Source organism: Taudactylus pleione, unplaced genomic scaffold, assembly GCF_031769625.1.
Source record: "Taudactylus pleione unplaced genomic scaffold, aTauple2 ptg000236l, whole genome shotgun sequence".
In the NCBI taxonomy this organism is placed as follows: Eukaryota; Metazoa; Chordata; class Amphibia; order Anura; family Myobatrachidae; genus Taudactylus; species Taudactylus pleione.
Genome location: NW_028284638.1, coordinates 5,458,312 through 5,472,370, shown reverse-complemented (window position 1 = coordinate 5,472,370; position 14,059 = coordinate 5,458,312). Strand labels below are relative to the sequence as shown.

At 44.3% G+C, this 14,059-nt stretch overlaps 1 protein-coding gene across 3 annotated transcripts in view; it reads left to right on the top strand.

Moving 5' to 3' along the window:
- GSTCD (glutathione S-transferase C-terminal domain containing) overlaps window positions 1-14,059 on the top strand; it is a 221,224-nt gene that overhangs the window by 31,789 nt on the left and 175,376 nt on the right. For all 3 annotated transcript variants that reach the window (XM_088479481.1, XM_088479480.1, XM_088479479.1), the window contains exon 2: window positions 12,920-13,367. In XM_088479481.1, the coding sequence (XP_088335607.1) occupies window positions 12,920-13,367 (448 nt within the window). The remainder of the gene's footprint in view (window positions 1-12,919; window positions 13,368-14,059) is intronic.

Sequence of the window (14,059 nt, the reverse complement as noted above, 5' to 3'; positions counted from 1 at the left end):
ACCCCCCCTCCACACTCTTTGCCCTTGACTTTGTCACCTTCTTTACATCTAAAATTGAATCCAAATGTCAGGACATCATGTCCCACCAAACTCCTAGCACTCCACCCCCTCCCTTCCCTGAGTTTTTCTCCCCTTCCATCTCACTCTGACATCTTTCTCCCCCCCCCTTCCCCTTCCACCTCCCCCTTGACCATATCCCTCCCTCCTTCTCCGCTACCTCTCTCCCATCTTGCCCACCTCCTTAATTTCTCCCTCTCATCAGGCACTGTTCCTTCTGCTTTCAAGCATGCCCACATCTCCCCCTTTCTTAAAAAACCTACCCTTGATGCTAACACTCTCTCTAACTACCGACTGATCTCTCTCATCCCTTTTGCCTCCAAGCTCCTTGTGTGTATTGTCTACAACCGCCTTTCTACCTTTCTTTCTTCCCACTCCCTGCTTGACCCACTTCAGTCTGGCTTCCGTTCTCTCCACTCCACTGAAAGTGCTCTTACAAAAGTCAGAAATGTCAAATCCAAGAGCCACTACTCTCTGCTCATTCTCCTTGACCTCTCTGCTGCTTTTGACACTTCTTCTCTGTCTCCTCTCATGTTTCCTCTTCCCACCCATTTCCAGTAATTGTAGGTGTTCCCCAAGGTTCTGTTCTAGGACCGCTCCTATTATCCCTCTATACCTTTTAGGCAGGGGCTGGCTGGCAACTTTTAGCCTGGGGGGCAAATGCATGCAGGCGGCCCTGGCAGAGGAGTAGCGTGTAGCCAGGGTGTCCGAAGAATATGCGTGCTACGGCGCCCCCCCCCCTCAAGTGTTCCAGGGAGGAGGCGGGTCCATATGGGATTAATGTAAGGTAAAAATAAAGATTAGGGCAGCCCCCTGTCGTAGTGCCCATATGCAGTGCCCCGTGTGCCACAGGAGAGAACACCCTTATGCAGGCCTCCAGTAGTGCCCCCAGTAGTAGTCCCCCCCCTTGTGCCCCCAGTAGTAGTAGTCCCCCCCCTTTGTAGTGCCCCCAGTAGTAGTAGTCCCCCCCTTTGCAGTGCCCCCAGTAGTAGTAGTCCCCCCTTGTAGTGCCCCCAGTAGTAGTAGTCCCCCCCCTGTAGTGCCCCCAGTAGTAGTCCCCCCCCTTGTAGTGTCCCCAGTAGTAGTAGTAGTCCCCCCCCCTTGTAGTGTACCCAGTAGTAGTAGTCCCCCACCCCCCTTGTAGTGCCCCCAGTAGTAGTAGTAGTCCCCTTATAGTGCCCCCAGTAGTAGTAGTCCCGAGTTGTAGTAGTTCCCTCCCCCTTGTAGTGTCCCCAGTAGTAGTAGTCCCCCCCTTTGTAGTGCCCCCAGTAGTGCCAGACCCCCCCCTCCCCCAGTAAACACACAAAATAAAAAACAAAATAAAAAAAACACTTACCTGAATCCCCGCTCCCGCCGCCGCCATCTGTTCCTCGTCTGTCCTCCCGGGCCGCTCTGCATTATGGGAGAGACGTCATATGACATCATGACGTCTCTCCCATTGCCCACTGCAGGAGCCGGATGATGGAGCGGCTCCCGCAGTGGGCCCAGCAGCAGCAGCTAATGAGAGTTTGACAGACTCTCATTGGCTGCTGCTTACAACAAACACACAGCTGCCGGAGCCGGCGGCTGTGTGTTTGTCAGTGTAGCGCTGACCGAACTCCGTCCGGTCAGCGCTACACACGCGGTGCAGTCTGTGTCACAGTGACACAGACTGCACCGGCCCGCATGACGCTGCGGCCCGAGGGGCACAGGGCACCCTGCCCCCCGGCCCAGCCCGCCACTGCTTTTAGGTGAACTCATCACCTCTTTTGGCCTCCAATATCATCTCTATGCTGATGATACTCAGATCTACCTTTCCTCCCCTGACACATCCCCCTCTCTCCTCACCCGTATCTCCAAATGCTTCTTTGCTATCTCTTCCTGGATGTCCCAGCGCTTTCTTAAACTTAACATGTCTAAGACTTAGCTGATCATCTTCCCACCCTCCCGCATAACCTCACTTCCCACAATTTCATTATCTATTAACGGCACAATCTCCTCTAACAACCAAGTGCGCTGTCTTGGAGTTAACCTCGACTCCTCCCTCTCCTTCAAACCACACATTCAGTACCTCTCACAGTCCTGCCGCTTCCATCTCAAAAATATTTCCAGGATCAGACCCTTTCTCACCCTGAAGGCAACTAAGGCCCTCATACACTCACTGGTCATCTCCAGATTGGACTATTGTAACCTCCTCTTATGTGGCCTACCTGACTCCCACCTCTCTCCACTGCAATCTGTCCTCAATGCTGCTGCTCAACACATCTTCCGCTCCAAACGTTCTACATCTGCCTCCCCTCTCCTACAAGCCCTACACTGGCTCCCATTCAGAACCCAATTCAAAGTTCTTACACTCACTTACAAAGCCTTCACCCAATCTTCTCCCTACTTCTGGAACTTTCTACCTCTCCCTATCAGACTCTCCACCTCTCTACAAATCTTCAAACGGGCTCTCAAACCTCACTACTTCATCAAAGCCTTCCAGCTCTCATCCTAACCTGCTGCTCCAGGCTTCTTCCTGTCTACCTCATCTGTGTCACCCCTGTCTGTCTGCCCCTTTCCTTTAGAATGTAAGCTCTAACGAGCAGGGCCCTCTTCCTTCATGTGCTTCTCCTTCCTTCACTCATATAATCGTCTTCTCCAAATTCCCCACAAGGGCACCTAACACTTGGTAGCTGACACCCTGCTACTTATTTTTGTGTTATGACTGCTATTGCAGCAATGTATATAAACTACAGTCAGGTGCATAAATATTGGGACATTGACAGAATTTTCATATTTTGGCCTCTATTCACCACCACAATGGCTTTGAAATGAAACAAACAAGATGTGCTTTAACTGCAGACTTTCAGATTTAATTTGTGGGTAATTACATCCAAATCAGGTGAACGGTGTAGGAATTACAACGGTTTCTATTTGTGCCTCCGACTTTTTAAGGGGCCAAAAGTAATGGGACAAAAAAAAATCAATCCTAAATCTAACTTTCACTTTTTAATACTTTGTTGCAAATCCTTTGCAGGCAATTACAGCCTGGAGTCTGGAACGCATAGACATCACCAGACGCTGGGTTTCATCCCTGGTGATGCTCTGCCAGGCCTCTACTGCAAATGTCTTCAGTTCCTGCTTGTTGTTGGGGCATTTTTCCCTTCAGTTTTGTCTTCATCAAGTTAAGTGCATGCTCAATCGGATTCAGGTCAGGGGATTGACTTGGCCATTGCATAACATTCCACTTTTTAGCCTTAAAAAACTCTTTGGTTGCTCTTGCAGTATGCTTCGGGTCATTGTCCATCTGCACTGTGAAGCGCCGTCCAATGAGTTCTGAAGCATTTGACTGAATATGAGCATATAATATTGCCCGAAACACTTCAGAATTTATTTTGCTGCTTTTGTCAGCAGTCACATCATCAATAAATACAAGGGAACCAGTTCCATTGGCAGCCATACATGCCCACGCCATGTCACTACAACACCATGCTTCACTGATGAGGTGGTATGTTTTGGATCATGAGCAGTTCCTTTCCTTCTCCATACTCTTCTCTTCCCATTACTCTGGTACAAGTTGATCTTTGTCTCATCTGTCCATAGGATGTTGTTCCAGAACTGTAATGGCTTTTTTATATGTTGTTTGGCAAACTGTAATCTGGTCTTCCTGTTTTTGTGGCTCACCAATGGTTTACATCTTGTGGTGAAGCCTCTATATTCACTCTTGTGAAGTCTTCTCTTGATTGTTGACTTTGACACATATACACCTACCTCCTGGAGAGTGTTCTTGATTTGGCCAACTGTTGTGAAGGGGTTTTTCTTCACCAGGGAAATAATTCTTCTGTCATCCACCACAGTTGTTTTCCGTGGTCTTCCGGGTCTTTTGGTGTTGCTGAGCTCTCCGCTGAGTTCTTTCTTTTTAAGAATGTTCCAAACAGTTGATTTGGCCACACCTAATGTTTTTGCTATCTCTCTGATGGGTTTGTATTGATTTTTCAGCCTAATGATGGCTTGCTTCACTGATAGTGACAGCTCTTTGGATCTCATATTGAGAGTCGACAGCAACTGATTCCAAATGCAAATGTCACACCTAGAATCAACTCCAGACCTTTTACCTGCTTAATTGATAATGAAATAACGAGGGAATAGCCCACACCTGTCCATGAAATAGCTTTTGAGTTGATAGTCCCATTACTTTTGGCCCCTTAAAAAGTTGGAGGCACATATAGAAACCGTTGTAATTCCTACACCGTTCACCTGATTTGGATGTAATTACCCTCAAATTAAATCTGAAAGTCTGCAGTTAAAGCACATCTTGTTTGTTTAATTTGAAAGCCATTGTGGTGGTGAATAGAGGCCAAAATATGAAAATTCTGTCAATGTCCCAATATTTATGCACCTGACTGTATATCCTTGTCCCGCATTGTTTTGTACTGTAAGTCACTGTTTTTGTGTTTGCTCATTTGTTTATGTACTTTGTAAGGCGCTGTGGAACCCTTGTGGTGCCATATAATATATCCAAGGTTTTTAGCTTCTGTTGTATACAGAAGCTGATTAGCAGCCTTGATTGCCAGATCACCTGTGAGAGGCTGTGTAGTCAGGGAACACTGGGGAACAAGTGAGAGGCCTGTAGAGAGACACTGATTACTGAATGTAAGTTTTGTGCTATATACTTCTATTTTGTGAAAGGGATGTTAGGTCCCACCACTCTGAGAGAGGGAATAAGTTAGTTTAGTTAGAGCTGGACAGGCCAGGATTACTTGTATATTTTATTTTTGTGCTGTTAACATAACTAGCTGCGGAAACTTAAGCAGATGCTTAGGGAAGCCTGATTCTGCTTCTCATTTGCACCAAAAGTTAACATAGTTAATACCTTACTAGAAGCTACATTGGTGCAGCAGGAAGCCATCACGCAAAAGCAATTGAATGTTGCAGAGATCTGGGGGTGACCTCTTCAAAACCGAGCGGCCTTAAAAGAGGGTTTGCGGCCTCTAACAGCCCTGTCAGGAAATGCTTCCACAGATGTCACAAAATGGTGAATTCATTAAAATGCGATGTTGAATAGCGCCGGGAATGATTGCCTGGAGCTATTCAATTGTCTGCAATTGTCATGCCTAGCACTTAAATTGGGAGATGTCGTTTACCGCGCCTAATGACGGGTTTAGATGCGGTAAACGGTATTCTCTGACTTTAGTGCCAGGAGCGACGGTGTTAGCGCACGCTGTAAGCCCGCAGCTAGCTTCGTGGCACTAGTTTACTCAGATTTCTGTTCACACCTCAGGAGGGTGCGAGCAGAAATTCTCAAGTCGCGGGTTTACAGCGCATCCAATTGAATAGCTTAGTGTTCCCTCTAGCTCCGGCGGCAGGCAGGGCGCCGGAGCTAGAGAGGGCATTCTTGTGCGCGTGCCCACGGCGCGCGCGCGCCCGAAAAGGGCGTGCTTATGAAAAGGGGGCGTGTCTATAAGACGCGTCCCCTTTTCGCCATACTTGGGGGCGTGCCCGGCGCTTACGAACATGCCGGGCAGCCCTCAAGCGCTGCAGAAAGGGAGAATAGATGCCGGGCGCATGCGCCCGGCGTCTATTCTCCGGCGGTGACCGGATCACCGCATGTTTGTCCACCCGCGGGACACTGCGTCCCGCGGGTGAGAACGGCTCCCGCAGGCTGTTAGGGCAGGGCGCTTTTTGCCCTCCTCCTGGAGGGCAGGGTGCTTTTTGCCCTCCAGAAGGAGGGCAGGGCGCCGCGCCCCGCTAAAACAGCCTAGCGGGAACACTAATAGCTCCGTGGCACTCAATCCCGCCGCTATTGAACATCGCATTTAATTGGGTTCCCCCAAAATAGCTCCAGCTCCATAAGGCCTAGTCACTTTCTGCATAACATGACAAAGAGTGATGATGTTAAAGCCTATTTGACAACTATTGAAATAAAAGCTGACAGGGACTATTTTGGTGTCAACCTTTTGACATTGTCAACCTTTCTACCTGTCTATCTTCATCCATGTTGACCTTCAGTGTGTCGACTTATTGACTGTCTACCATGTGGTGTCTATCTAGACATTGTCAACCTTTTTATTGTAGACTTATTGACTGGCACCCAGTGAGAGAGCACTTGGAACTGGCCCAACAGGCATTACAAAAATTGTACAATCGTGATGCCCAATTACACACCTTTGTTCCTGGGGACAGAGTGCTTATTTTGGTACCCACAGTAGGAAGTACACTTTTGGGCAAGTGGCAAGGACCATTTGAAATCATAGATAGATTGGGTGAAGTTAATTACAAGGTGTAAATCCTATAAATCCTTGGAAAGCTAGAGTAGCTCTGCCAGCATTCCCGTTCCCTTTGGTAATCACGCTACCAGTTCCTGAAGTAACAATAACCAATACCTCTCATCTATTCAATGGCATAACGTTAAAGAATTTCTTGTAAGAAATAGAGATTTAAACATAACATAACATAATCACCGTATCAGGGGTTAAGAGGATCCTAAAGCCCTGAAGAATACCAGAAGCCCAATGGGAATTGGCGTGTAAAAATATAAAAAAAATGTTGGAATTAGATATAATTGAAGAGTCACATAATGAGTGGCCAAGTCCCATTGTACTCTTTCGAAAATCCGATGGGACCTCACGCTTCTGTAATGATTTCAGTAAATTGAATAATGTGTCTAAGTTTGATGCCTACCCAAGGCCTCGTGTGTATGAACGTATTCAAAGGCTGGGAACAGCACAGTACTTAACCACTCTAGACTTAACCAAAGGGTACTGGAAAGTGCCATTGATACACTACTAGGCAATAGAACAAACATCTTTTTCTGCATCATAGTGTTTGTTCCAATATAAGATGTTGCCATTTCGGTTATATCGGGCACCAGCCATCTTTCAGAGAATGGTGGACAACAGTTTAAGGCCCCATAGACAGTATGCTGCTACTCCCCACTGCCTACAATGGCACCCAACCCTTGGGCTCTGCTACCCTGTTGCTTATTTGAGTATTATGACTGCTGATACAGCAATGTTTATAAACCACGTCTGTCTCCTGCAATGTTCTGTACTGTAAAGCTGGGTACACACCATACGAGGATGCGACCTAGCAATATTGCAGTGTGATGTAACGATACATCACTTGCGCCATGTACCCTGTGCGATCCGGCGAACAACAGCGTAACAGTATTGTTACTTGCTGCATGTAGCTGCACCTCATCGTTCATTGCATCCCATCTGCCGTGCAGTGCAGCAGATAAACGACGGATTGGCCGTACACATTATATGATGTGTACAATATAGCATTCAGATCTGCGTCGTAATGATATATCATAAGATACATCGTATAGTGTATACCTGGCTTAAGTGACCTTCGTTCCTGTTTTGTTCATACTGTTTCTGTTATTGTACTTTGTAAGGTACTATGGATCCCTTGTGGCGCCATATAAATAAAGTCTAATAATAATAATGTGTAGTGTTATGGTAGCCTGAATATTTTCCAAGTTCTTTGAATGTGCTTATAGTCAAATCAAATATTTAACGCTGATACACAGTGCCACCTAGTGACAAGAGTAAGGATACCAATTAAATGCTTTCTAGTTTTCTTGTCAAACTGTGCTTGAAGAATGCACTATTATATGTGCAACCTGTGTATATCATACAGATATAATAACAGTCATTTGTATCCTACTTTTATGCAATGAATTTAGTTATAGTAACACAATTTTCATTATTTTGCTGGACCAATGCTGTGGCTTAAAATGCCATGAGCTGAGCATATACATGCTGTTAGGAATACTTCTGTGAAGCAGAAAGAACCTTTCAATATGTCATATTTTTCTATTGAGAATTTATGATGTAAATATTTGCTGCAAATAGGTAAAAGACATTATTACAGGTATAGGTTCACTTCAAATGGAGTATATAGGAAAGGTTCCTGGACTGCACACCCTGAATATATATAATGGGAGGTGCTACCTGATGAGACTAATTGCAGGCACAGAAACAGACAAATCACAGGTGTACAACTCCAAATTACTGATAATATATAAATGCAATAACATTTTGCAATCAATAGAGGTTTTTAGCATAATCATGGCCAATGTTATGGGGCTACCCACCATATCCAGATAACCTCTTTAGGGTAGGTCCCTAACATACTAGGGTTCAAATCCAGAGCGCAGGACACCCCCAAACTAGCCCAGCCAAGCCACCCCAGTGCACTTCAAATGGATCTGCAGTGCCAGCATGCATTTAGTTAGGCAGGCCGCCTGCAGACGCCCACAGTGTGTGTGTCCGAGTGGTGACATTTTATGAAGCAATGGACCTGAGGCTATTTAGTGTCCTCAAAATTAATACAAAAAAATTAAACAGTGCTGTATATATATTACACAAATTGGAAAGCTGATACATAGAATAAGATATATTTATTAGACATTGGTAATATCGAATATCAGAACTTCTAACAATAAATGTTATCACAATAAAGTATATTTATAAACCCAAGTAGGCATGCATTCTTATGACACAAGAGTCACTTGTCAGTACACCATAATGGATCTATATTTCAGCTGCATTTAACCTTTGTAGATGCTACATACAGTATAGTGCCAGATTGTATAAGTAGTAATTGCATCAGGATATGTAAAAGCCTCCAGACATATGGTGTAAAAGCTCACACATATGCAGGGTAGTCGTAAGCCATGCTGGGTGGTCAGAAATGGTCATTTTTAAAATGTATTCAGTAAAGTTTAAAATGTATTTTTTAAACTCAAAGTATATATTTTATTTAAAAAAATATACTATGTGTGTGTTTTGCACCCCCACCCGAGTCCATAGGCCCCCATTGTTAATATCACTTCTCCCACTGAGTAGAAATATCCCCCAAAGTGGCTAAAGATCAACAGCATTATCACCCTTCACCCCCTACTGGTAATAGGAGCAAAGAAACTTTGTGGGGCATAAGTCACCCCCACCCAGTGACAATAGATGCCCCCCTCCCCCAGTGGCATTGCAGTGCGCAGTGGAGATGGGGCAGGCTGCAGCCGATCACTGCACATGCAGAGATCAGCATATTTGTGCTCGCAATTGAACTATCTTCCCATGAATGCTCCTTTGGTTTAGTTGCATGCGCCCCGGACTGCCATTGTGATGTCAGTGGTCACAGACTTCAACATCACTCCCAGGAGGTGGACATCTGTTCTGTACATGTGCAGAACCAATTTCCTCCATAACAGATGAGTGCGCAGCGGGACAGCACGAACGTATGCAATGCGACCGTGTCAGCTAAAGCCTAGCTGGCTGGCTGCATTAGTGCCATGTAAGGAGTTAAGAAGGGAGGTTCTAAGTCTCAGCTTTTTGACCTGCATAAGATGTGGGAAGAGCTGTTTGTAATGCAATGGGAAAGTATTCCTTTACTTTTTAACAGCTGCAATGGGATGTCCGGATAACACAGAGCAATGTATTTTACCTTCATGGCTCAGATCAGAAATTTCCATTTTGACACTTTCGCCCGTATGCAATTAGTTTCGCACCCGCAATACTTTTTCGCCTGTTGTACTTTTTGCCTACATCTCCTATTTTAGCCGCAGAAATTATCGCGCATGTCCCCGCGATTCGCCCTATTCAATTTCAAAACACACGAAAATGCATCCTGACGAATGCAAACCAGGCGAAAAAAGTGCTGTCGGAATTGAGGAAATGAGCCTGAAACCCCCTAAAAGATGCGCTAACATTAGGGATCAATGTACATGCCCCGAATAGCCCTAATAAAGCTATTTGGGGTACTTAAGATGTGTCAATGGCCTCTGATTAGCGTCTTTGCACAAGTGGTGAAGAGTAACATTAAGCAGTATGTTTTTAAAAAAAATAAGTACTCCTGTCAAATTTGGGGTACTTGAAAATGGGTGCAAGCATGGTTTAAATTCGCTAAAGTAAAGTTTTAAATAACGCACCAGAAGCAAGCACCTGCAATAAAAAAACAACTCACCCCTACTTGCTGACCCCCCTAAAGTCTATTTTGCTAGTTTTTAAGTTTGTACCCCCACTTTGCACTTTTTTCCCCCTTTTTCTAAGTAATTTTTTGGGGTGTTCCTCTATTTATTTTTTTTTAGATTTTTTTTACGCAGCTATCCTTAGGGGGTCTGTCCCAAGTGTGCTGAGTGGTTTTCCCACCTTTGCACCCCAAAAAAACGCCTTTGCACTTTTTTTCTCCACCTATTCATAGGCAAAACTTTTTCGCCTATTACATTGCATTGCGTTTTCGCGTACGCGAAAAGTGTTTGCAATTGAATGTGGAGATAAGTTTCCCGCCTGGCAAAACTTTTTCACGGATTCCAACTTTTCGCAGCTAATTGAATACGGGCCTTAGTGGTCCTTTAAATAGTCTTCTGGGTGGCACTGCTAGAGTTCACCAAATAATCACTCAATAGTATAGTACAGTAGTAATTCATAGAAGGAGAAACAAGCACTGGCATAGCACATTGATTCTTTTATTTCTGTATACAACAATGATGAGGTTTAAGTTTAACAATGTATGATAGACAAGGTTCTATATTCCCAGAAACGGAATCCAATTTTAGGAGAAAGCAGCTGCAGCGTGTGCGTCAGGCTTTGTACTGATAAGCATGCCTAGAATACATTATTTCAGAGTTACATAACTGGCAGATGCACGAAGATCGACACCTACATTTTATAGGAAAAGAATATGCTGCCTTTCCCAATATTGTAGAAATAGAATGTACAGCCATGGCCAAACGTTTTGAGAATGACACAAGTATTGGTTTTCACACAGTTTGCTGCTTCAGTGTTTTTAGACCTTTTTGTCAGATGTTACTATGGTTTACTGAAGTAAAATTTACAATAATTTCATAAATGCCAAAGGCTTTTATTGACAATTAGATTAAGTTTATGCAAAAAGTCAATATTTGCAGTTTTGACCCTTCTTTTTCTAGACCTCTGCAATTCGCCCTGGCATTCTGTCAATTTACTTCTGTGCCACATACTGACTGATGGCCGCCCATTCTTGCCTAATCAATGCTTGGAGTTTGTCAGAATTTGTGAGTTTTTGTTTGCCCATCCGTCTCTTGTGGATTGACCTCAAGTTCTCAATGGGATTAAGGTCTGGGAAGTTTCCTGGCCATGGACCCAAAATTTTGATATTTTGTTCCCCGAGCCACTTAGTTATCACATATGCCTTATGGCAAGATGCTCCATCATGCTGGAAAAGGCATTGTTCCTCATCAAACTGTTCTTGGATAGTTGGGAGTTGCTCTTGGAGGATGTTTTGATACCATTCTTTATTCGTGTTCTTAGGCAAAATTGTGAGTGAGCCCACTCCCTTGGCTGAGAAGCAACTCCACACATGAATGTTCTCAGGATGCTTTACTGTTGGCATGACACAGGGGTGATGGTAGCGCTCACCTTTCCTTCTCCGGACAAGTGTTTTTCCAGATAACCGAAACAATCTGAAAGGGGATTCATCAGAGAAAATAACTTTACCCTAGTCCTCAGCAGTCCAATCCCTGTACTTTTGCAGAATATCAGTCTGTCCCTGATGTTTTTCCTGGAGAGAAGTGGCTTCTTTGCTGCCCTTCTTGAATCTAGGTTATCCTCCAAAAGTCTTCGCCTCACTGTGCGTGAAGATGCACTCACACCTGCCTACTGCCATTCCTCAGCAAATTCTGCAGTGAAAGTGCCCGGATCCCGCAACTGAATCAACTTTAGGAGACGGTCCTGTCACTTGCTGGACGTTCTTGGGAGCCCTGAAGCCTTCTTCACAATTATTGAACCTCTCTCCTTGAAGTGCTTGATGATCCGATAAATGAATGATTTAGGTGCAATCATACTAGCAGCAATATCCTTGCCTGTGAAGCCCTTTTTGTGCAAAGCAATGATGACTGCACGTGTTTCCTTGCAGGTAACTGTGGTTAACAGAGGAAGAACAATGATTTCAAGCTCCACTCTCCTTTTAAAACTTCAAGTCTGCTGTTCTAACTCAATCAGCATGACAGAGTGATCTCCAGCCTTGTCCTCGTCAACACTCTCACCTGTGTTATCGAGACAATCACTGACATGATGTCAGCTGGTCCTTTTGTGGCAGGGCTGAAATGCAGTGGAAATGTTGTTTTTGGGATTAAGTTCATTGTCATGGCAAAGAGGGACTTTGCAATTAATTGCAATTCATGTGATCACTCTTCATGACATTCTGGAGTATGTGCAAATTGCCATCATAAAAACTGAAGCAGCAGACTTTGTGAAAACCAATACTTGTGTCATTCTCAAAACTTTTGGCCGTGGCTGTAGTCTAGCTAGGCACCATCATTTCTGAAAGCTACATGATAGGCAATTTAAGTTGAACTTTTTTCTTTTCATTAAGTATACATTTACAAATGTTTCCATCAGTTGTTATTGTGATGACTCTAATGGACCAGTCATCTCCCATACAAATCACTGGGTTGGTTATGGGATCCCGACGGTCAGAATACCAACAATGGCATCCCGACGGATTTTAGAAAGTATTTGAACTCAAATCTTAACCCTAACCATCCTCTCCCGCAGCACAACCCTAACCCTCCCCCTAGTGCCTTACCCTAACCGTCCTCTCCTGCAGCCCAACCCTAACCCCCCCCCAGTGCCTAAGAATAACCCTAAACTTAACCCTAATACTTAACGTCAGAATTGTGACCATTGCCATCCTGACCGTTGGGATCCTGACTACATCCCCTATCACTATGCTGCTCTAAGCAATATGGGAAAAACATAATATCTCTCCAGCAGTCAATCATTATAGTGGTTATGGGGCACTACATGAGCAATATTAAGGCTATTGAGGGACTAATTCTAATTGAACATTTTAGTTTAGCTTGAAGAATGGTCCCTTTTCCAGCTTAAATTTGCAGGGTTTTGTTTTTTCATTTCAGAGTTCACTTGGAAGAAAATAAAAAGATGGGAGACACTGGGAGCATCAAGGATATGGAAGAACAACTTTACCTGGATATTGACTTTGACCACGAAGGCACCGTTATACCTCTTCATACTTCCATTGCACTCTTTTTAATGTCATACTGTCAATGTAAGGCATTTAAAACGTTTGTTGTGGTACCAGAGAGACACACCCACAGGATTCACAAGGAGTGTTTTAAACCAAGTAACCTGGATGTGACGGTCATTTACAGAAAAGACCTTCCATCAATTGTTCAGAGCTGTCGTCTGCCTGCTGTTGTTGAGGCATCTGAAGCATTCTGTAGAGCAGGTCTGGCTGTAGTGCTTAGACACATCATACAGAAAACACACCTTGCTGATCCCTCCAGAAAGGATGTTCTTGAGCTCCTTGGATTTAAAAAGACCTGCTTAAAGGCCTGTGCAGAAGTAAGTTTAAAGGGCATTATGTTTTTCTTTTTAATATTAAGTAGTCACTGGTCAGTTTATATGCACAATTGGCTCTCAAAAGAAAAAATGTAAACTGTGTCTGAGTCTGTGTCCCCTGTCATCGAATGCTGGGTAACATGAAGGGCCTCTCAATCCATTTGTTCAGCTTTGTGCCCAGTTCTAGTCCTGGATTTGTCCTTCTTTAATACAGATGTGTCCTCATACATTGTTACTGCAGTCACGCCAAACAGCCTCTCTCAGCGCGCCAGGACTCTGTTTGCGCCGATTGTCTTTTTTTCATCTTTTGTTGCCGAAAATGTGTCCTTATCTCAATGAGATGTGACTGAGACGCACCAGGAGACTGCAACACTTGTATATCTGTGTGCGACTGAGTCTGAATCTGTGTAATAAGAGCTACTATTCAGCGGCAGCAGCTTTCTTCCACACACAGTGTTGCATATCAGATATATGAGTGCAGTCTCCTGGTGTGTCATAGTCTCATCGCATTGCCACCAAGATGCATTTTCTGGTGAAAAAAGGTCGGCGCTGTCAGATTTGAACGAGACATGGCGGCTATATAAGTCCAAATTAGGTATAGGACATGCGTAGTAAGTCCGACAAATCAGACAGAAACGATAACAAAAGGAAGCTTCACCATACTTCCAAAATTGTCCCTTAGAGAGTGGTGTGTA